This window comes from Plectropomus leopardus, chromosome 5 (assembly GCF_008729295.1).
Source record: "Plectropomus leopardus isolate mb chromosome 5, YSFRI_Pleo_2.0, whole genome shotgun sequence".
NCBI lineage: Eukaryota > Metazoa > Chordata > Actinopteri > Perciformes > Serranidae > Plectropomus > Plectropomus leopardus.
Genome location: NC_056467.1, coordinates 29,346,964 through 29,354,780, shown reverse-complemented (window position 1 = coordinate 29,354,780; position 7,817 = coordinate 29,346,964). Strand labels below are relative to the sequence as shown.

General features: G+C 41.2%; 1 protein-coding gene across 1 annotated transcript in view; it reads left to right on the top strand.

Moving 5' to 3' along the window:
• ppp1r13l (protein phosphatase 1, regulatory subunit 13 like) overlaps positions 1–7,817 on the top strand; it is a 38,693-nt gene that overhangs the window by 10,005 nt on the left and 20,871 nt on the right. The window contains exons 2-9 of the mRNA XM_042487006.1: positions 1,175–1,237; positions 1,355–1,476; positions 3,009–3,603; positions 3,804–3,896; positions 4,032–4,120; positions 5,258–5,630; positions 5,730–6,175; positions 6,456–6,593. Coding sequence (XP_042342940.1) covers positions 1,201–1,237; positions 1,355–1,476; positions 3,009–3,603; positions 3,804–3,896; positions 4,032–4,120; positions 5,258–5,630; positions 5,730–6,175; positions 6,456–6,593 — 1,893 coding nt within the window. The 5' untranslated portion in view covers positions 1,175–1,200. The remainder of the gene's footprint in view (positions 1–1,174; positions 1,238–1,354; positions 1,477–3,008; positions 3,604–3,803; positions 3,897–4,031; positions 4,121–5,257; positions 5,631–5,729; positions 6,176–6,455; positions 6,594–7,817) is intronic.

Genomic DNA, 7,817 nt, shown 5'->3' with positions numbered 1-7,817 from the left:
TATAAATATGAATATAATATAAATATAAATATCTGAATCCTGCACAAGCAAACTTATGTTGATCTAGGTGTTAAAGGGTTAAAGTGCTTAAAAGAGGGGCATGGATATTTAAATATTTTATGAAAGTTAATGAAGAAGTTTCCATGGAGAAGTCTATTTATTTATTTATTTATTTATTTGTCCATTTTAAGGAATAAAAAATGTAAAAAAAATAAATTCAGTATATTGCTATTTATTTGATGGTCTTTTTATGTCCTTTCATTTTATTTTTACTCTCTTCTGTCATACTTCCTGCACACACATTGAATAACATTTTATTTGCCCAAAGTTTTTATTTTCTAATGATCTGACTGCTGATGGTGTCACATTTAGAGAATATTAATAAGCAACAAATAAACCCAGGATAAATAATTATTTTCCATGCATCTATCTTAAGGCATGTAGTGATGCTTTAGCATTGACACATTATTTGAGTAGCACCTGGATGGATGAATTGACATGTTGACATACAGCTGTCTGTCTCATCAGTATAATTTGTCATCCACTTTATCTTGATCAGCTGTGTACATCACCTGTCTGTCTGTCTGTCTGTCTGTCTGTCTGTCTGTCTTGAATGTGGCTTTATGTTCAACATATGATGTTAAACCATGTGGTTGAGTGAGCAGAACAGACACTGCAACCACTTTTCCCAAAATGGGCCTGAAAGAGTTGTGATGTCATTTAGTGGTGTGAGCCGTAACATTAATCCCTTCAAGAATGCGTGTAAGTGCTGTTGCAGTTACCAAAGTATAAGAATGGTGTGACTTGTTGAGACATGACACATGTCAGGTTATGTGTTCACCAAAAGTTGGTGTCAGAGCGCCTTGAGGGGTGAGAGCTGGCAGCCTGCAGCAGGAGAGAACTGGTAGGGTGAAACACTCCTTAGTATTCAGTTCAGTTTGTCTAACATTATTGCATCAAATTAAGAGTCGAAGGCTCAGTCGAATGGAATGAGAGGAAGGGCAGAGAGCGTAACCTATTTGTACGAATCTTTGTTGCATTTAATCGTTGACCGGGGCATGCTGAGTCCTATAAAACCTAAAGTGCTGGATGTGAATCAGTCTCAGGAGATTGTGAAAACATCAGTTGAAGTTATGTGAGATTATTCTCCTAACAGCTGTGTTTCCTTTTTCAGGAGCTGGGCGCTGCTACCTCACAGCCATGAGTTCCCAGGCAAGCTTTGGCAGCAGCATGCTGTGTGAGTTTCCCTTCATTTGTCATTATCTGACCCTCCGTCTGGCTCAGCATGTATGTGTGCACATGGGAGTAATATCCTATGCTGATCGTCTGTGTTGCTTATGTGGTTTGTATTCAGTCCAGACGATGAACGATGACCTGAATGCATCGCTGGCTACAGCAGATGAGTTATCCAGAGAGTTCAACTCCTTGCTGAAGGAGGCCTCCTCCAGCGATACCAACAGAAACTCTGGGGTTGAGGTACACATACACGCACCTCCAGTGCTGATTTCCTCCTTTTAGCTGTTATTTGCAAATCTTGGAACAGTTACTTTCTGTGTGAGAATGTCCCTCTCATAGCTAGCCTCTGGCATCTGGGTTTTCCATTAGCAGGCTTCTTTCATCAGTCTTTCTGAAACACTAAAACATGTCCCTGGGGTTTTCCTGTCCATATTGTAAGCTAAATGGTAGCTGTACTGGATAGTAAAAGTTAAAGGATCAATGTGCAAGATGTAGTAGCATCTAGTGATGATGATTGCAGATTACAACCAGCTGAACCTTCTGCTTGGTAGGATTCCTTCAGTGTACAGGATGTTTTTATCGGAAGCCAAATTATCTGCAGAGGTCTCTTCCTCTTTAAAACAAACAGACCAAGTGATAAAAACCAGTAAAAACACAGAAGAAAGCAGTTTCAGGTTACACATTTTTCTGACACTGTGTCTGACTTGTTGGGGATGGGCTGCTAGTCCAGCACTTGCTAAAGTATGCTTTCCTATTTTCACTGATAACTTAAGATCCAGATGCTCAGGAGATTTTTACTGAGTGTTGAATTATCTACAGAAGTCTCCCCCACTCCAAAACAAATGGATCTGGTGATTTAAATTTTGGAAGCCTAAGCAAACTGGCTTGGTTTCTCTCAAAAATGTGGGAAGAAGGCAATGAGCAAAGAAATAAGAAATGGCCCCAAAATTAGCAAGAAATTAGCAAACAGTACAAGAAAATGTCCTGAATTTTGTAATAAATAAATACATTGTTTTAAACGTAAAAAGAATGTGCTTAAAAAAATTCGAATAATATTGCAACATAATTCGAAATATGTAAGTATGTTAATTTTAAATGTAGTTTAAATGTAGTTCCTTTCCATAGCTTTTAGTCACACAGTCATTACTAAAGTGCTTATGGCCTTTTCCCCTCATGTTTTGAAAGAAATCGCTCTTTGTTCAGGGTTCAAAGGTTTAAATACTTGTGAAAGACGTCTGAAAGCAGCACAAGGAAAGTGATGCCACTCCAGGTTTCAAAGGGTTAAACTGGTAAAAACACAGAATAAAACAGTTTTTCCAGTAACGCTGTTAACTATGTTGGCTGACACAAAAAGGAGAACGTTTCTATCTAGAGCCAGTGTTTTGTTTGTCCATTCAGGGCTGCTGTAGAAACATAGCTGTGCAACATTGCTGACTTCGTGGTCAACACAGCAACACTTATTTTCAGAATACTTAAAGAATGCATATTTATATATTTTATATTTCTGCCAATATATTCCCCTAAATCCTACACACTTGACATTTACACCCCTTATTAAAATACCCAAAATAAAGCAATAATTATGTTTTTATATCCAATAACAACATATTTTATGAGTTTTATGTATTGGCAGACTGTCAAAGACCCTTAGGTGCAGCAGTTGTTCGGATGCCAACAAAAAAAGGGAACAAATGTGCACACTTTGCTACTTAGCACATTATTTTAGTTATTCCTCATAATACTTATTTCTTACAGATGCATTTTTCTTTCAGACCAGCTCTCCAATCTCCAGAGAGAAGCCTCTGTCTACGGTGCTGTCCAGCACTCCCATCGCTTCAGGAGATTTCAGTAGCAGCAGTAATGGCAGCTCCAGCCCGATGCCTTACACCCCGAGCCCAACAACCTACCGTTTGCAGGACTCTGTCCTCTACAGCAATAAAACCGCACCATCCTCCCCTTCTGTTTATACCACGAGCCCACGCTCATCCCCAAAGATCCAGAGAAGAGCACGCTCTCCGAACCTTCAAACCGGATACAACAACTACTCAAGCACAGGCCAGCAGAGCCCCAGACAGTCACCTCGCACCCAAAGGCGACATTCTCCCTCTCCCTCTCGTTACAACAGGAGCCCACGAGGCTCAGTCAGTTACATAGATAGATCCCCTTCTCCAAGCCCCACCGCTGCTCCTTTTGACCAGCTGCCTCGGTCCCCCTCAATGCACCCCTCCTCCAACCTGCTGAGCCCTCATGACAGCAGCTCAATGGGCCGCAGGTCGCCTCGCTCAGGGAGAAGCCGGTCTCCTTTGTCTTTCAATCAGCCCACGTCCAGCACACTTCCTCGAAACTTTGGTGGTTTCAGGCAACCTGGTATGTGGCTGTAGTTCAGTCAGTTAGACAGAAGTTCTGTGCCAACTAAACCAAGCAGGAAGATATTTATCATGAAATAAACTACAATCCCATTGCTGATCTGTAAAGAACCGTTCTCAGTTCCTTCTTCTTTCACCCTGTTTGCTGTGTTCTTTTACTCTTATCTTCTTTACATATCTCTCTTAATCTTTCTCTCCCAGATGAGGCGGTGCAGAGGCAGAAGAGCCCTGGCAAGTGGAATGAGACAGATCTGGATGTGTCCTACGAGAAGAAACCTCACCACACTTATGACAGTTGGTTAATTACTGCTACTTTCTTAGATTTCATGGTTTATGTGAAGATGTGAAATACAAGACCATAGGAACAATGGTGCTCTGCCTGCACCGTATGTGGTCTTTGTTTTCTAACTTAACACTTTCCTGTTTCAGAGACAGAGTGGCTGCGGCAGACTGTGCCAAACAGCAACTGGAGGGAATCCAACCTCGACAGCCCTCCTCCGGCCCCGAGCCCCAAAAAGGTGGTGTTCACAGAGAGGCTTTTAAATCGTACTGGGAGAAATTTGTTTGTATGGCTTATGTTGTAGCTCAAAACTTTTTTCTTCAATCCATGTTAAGCCATTCCTTTAAGTTCTTTTGGAGCCATAGATATCCAATAAATGGGCATTACTAGGCGCAAGTCACGTGGCATTGTTTTTCAATCATAAGAACAGAATGAAGAGGATGAGGAGGGAGTGCAGGGGCAGGAGTTTAGCAAGCGTTTAAAACTCAAAAACCTACTCATAGTTTTTTGTTTTTCAAGATGCATTAGTCCATTTTTCACCTCTATGACACACAAAACAAACAAAAATAGGTGCAATACACAGTCAGTGCTTTATTACTGGCCGTTATTCCTATGGTCTAAGACAGTCTAAAAATATGGGTAGAAATGAGATAATCTCTTCCCAATTCAAAACCTGGAGTGCTAAAACTCAAATTTGTGATATTGTGGGGTAGAAAGTTTGGAGCGGCTCTATGGACAGGAAAAGAAACATGTTGACAATTTAGGTTGAAACAACTCATAGTTCACTTAGTTTCCCATGACTGGCCTCCTTATGCAGACTTCAGGTGGTTAAAAAAAGCCATAATTCACAAAACTTCAATTGAAACACTTTTTTAGGTCACATGATGCTATGGCTAAGTGTTGGTTTTGGTAGGAACCGGCTCCCTCCGGCATGATGCAGCAGGAGTTACAAGAGGTGTTATTGCATCACATTACTCTTCAAAAGTTGAGCAGATCATCTGGAAGTTTTGAATCAACAGTTCTTCTGTGAAATCATTGTCTATCACCTCCCAAAAATCCCTCATATATGGCCACTCCCACGTATAAGGGCCTTGCTTTTCCATTATCGCTCATGTAACACGCCTACGTCACCTTCAGTTGGAAATACTGACGGCTAGTGCGATGGCTGCAATAGAAATAAACCTGCTAATGTTTTCAACAGCCTTCGCCATGCTTCTTGGAATGTTATTGCAAGAGGAGAATTCACATAACATCACTCAGTGGAAATGCAGTCATCTTGCAATTGTGTTTTATCGACATTTCAACACTATCACTTTTAAGCAAATCGTAAGTTGGAATTAGATTCAAATGTATCCCTCTTTTTATTCCTTTCCAGGATCCTCGCATTCAGCCCCTTATCTATTCCCATGGCTCTCTCCCCCGCAGCCCGCGGATAACAGTACCTCCAGATGTTTCATCTCCAGTCCACTCCCCTTACCACCCTCAGCCCATCATCTCCCGTATTTCCATTCCTCCAACTTCTACTCAGTCTCGTCAGCGCAAGCCAATCCCTCTCTCTGTCATCATGCGTCTCCAAAACCCCCACTGGGGAGCGATGGCAGCCCACCACCCCAGAGTGCTGGGAGAAGAAGGTGATATGGCACCTTACCAACCACCTGCACCCATCCCAAGGGAATTCTTCCACCAACCTGTACCTCAGCCGCTGCAACACCCACCTGAGCTCAGACAGCCAGCTGTATACATTGATGGTATAACACATTTAACAACTGCCCACACACTCTGATGCTCACTATGTCAAGGGGTCTCTATTCAGTTCACTATGTGTGGTTTGGTATCCATCTTTGCAGCGCTGAACTCAGGGGATATAGATGCAGAGTTGGAGCGGCTGGACTTTGTTCATCACAGGCCTGTGATTTCGGAGAACCCAAACACGCCAGAGGATCGAAGTGAGGGTGCACCCCAAGTTCCCCGGCCCCTCAGCCCCACCAGACTGCAGCCAGTGGTGGCCCCTGAGAGCCAGGTGATTCCTGACATGGAGGAGCTGCTCCGCATCCGGGCAGAAATCCCCCGAGCCCTGAAGAGACGGGGCTCCCAGGACCCTTCACAGCCCCTGAAGAGTGCCTCCCACTACCAGCCAAACCAGTACAAAAATCTCATCGACAAGCTGTTTCGCAGGAAAGAATCTCGGCAAAAGGGGGAGCAAGGTAGCGAGACCAGCAGCTCCTCAGACGGAGAGGACTTCGCTACACCTCCTGCCCGTCTACCTGACACCTCGGTGCATCAAGACCTCAAAGTAAGAAATTGACTCAGAGCGACTGATAATGTAAAAATCTGGTCAAGAAGATTTTACAGATAATGCCTCTAAATTGATTTAAAACATGTTTCACGGCCACTAATTTTTATGCATTCAACATACTGTAAAGGCACATCAACTCTGTACATTATCTGGCAGCAATTTTCATTGTCACAGCTAATTTAAAATGTTGTTTTAAATGCCTGTAGTCGATGACACTTTCTGCAGTTAAGTGTTTTACATCACACAGTATAAGATGGCATCCCGTTTGTCCCCTCAGAACTACCATTCCATCCTGCGGCGCTCTAAGCGGGAGCATAAGAGCTCTGGGAGGCGAGCTCGACTCAGCCCGCTTGTCTTGCTGCTGGACGGATCATTGGTGGGAGAACTGGCGGTAGTTCAGAAGGCCGTGCAGGAGGTGCGTGTGTATACTAACATATCCTATTGTTATATTGTCATCGCAATGACTACTACTACTCTGATGCAGCTACAACTACTACAAGTCTGCTGCTACCACTCCCTGTAATATTGATTTAATCAAAAATACTAAACCCATTGCACCAATAATTCTAAATGATTTTTTATGATATACAGATTTTTTTTTAAAAAAGGGAAGCAAAATAATTTTTATAAAATTAGACAAGGGTGAAATTAATTCAATGAAATTTGCAACCCCAAAGGTGAAGGCTACCAACCCTAGTTATAGAAAACAAAATCTGCTGAGATTAAAGATTTGTTAATGATCCCTTTAAAATCTGCACAAATTGGTTTGATTCTGTCAAAAACATGTGAATAAGGCAACATCAACCTTACAACATGGCCCAAAAATTGGCAAAAAAAAGGTTAGTAAAAAGGTTACTGCCAGAGAAAACTGCCAGAAAATAAGCAAAAAAAGTTTTTTTTAAAAAAACAACAATCTAGAAAAATGCCTAAAGAAAATACTGAAATTATATATTTTTTAAAGATGTATTTATTTTGTATATCTATTGGTGTTTTTATTACATAATTTAAATATTAAATTATTGTAACTATAAATGAAGTTTTCTGGACATTTTCTTTGGATTGTCACAGTTAACTAATTTTTTTCAATTTGTGTTGCATTTCTTGCAAAGTTCATTTCTTTTTTTCCTCATGTTTTGGAAAGAAATCATGCATTCCTCAGGTTTCAAAGGGTCAAAAAGCTTTTGAAAGGCGACTGAACATAGCACAATAAAAATGATGTTGTTTCAGGTTTCAGAGAGTTAAAATATAGGCAATGGTGCACTTTGCATTTGTCATTTTAGTTACATTGTTCACTGTGAGGGTGAATTCTTTTTAGCTTACATCAGCAGCCTCCATAAAATATTGTATAAGGTAAAAACTCATAAAAGCCGTCTGACCTGTGAACTCAGACAGTAAAATTGGTGCTCAAGTTCTGGATTTAGACTTTAAGAAGCACTGGAAATATATGTGAATATTTTACTTTAATTCTCTGAGGGAGGTTTTGCTGAGTCTGCATTCCTTTATTCAACACACCACTGCTGCTTCTTCTTCACACAGATATATATTTGTCTAGAAGTTGCTCATGCAGTACTTCTATTTTTAGTCGTGGGTTAAAGAGTCAGTTAAGGTGATCCTGACAGTAGTTTTGTAAGGAAGATAA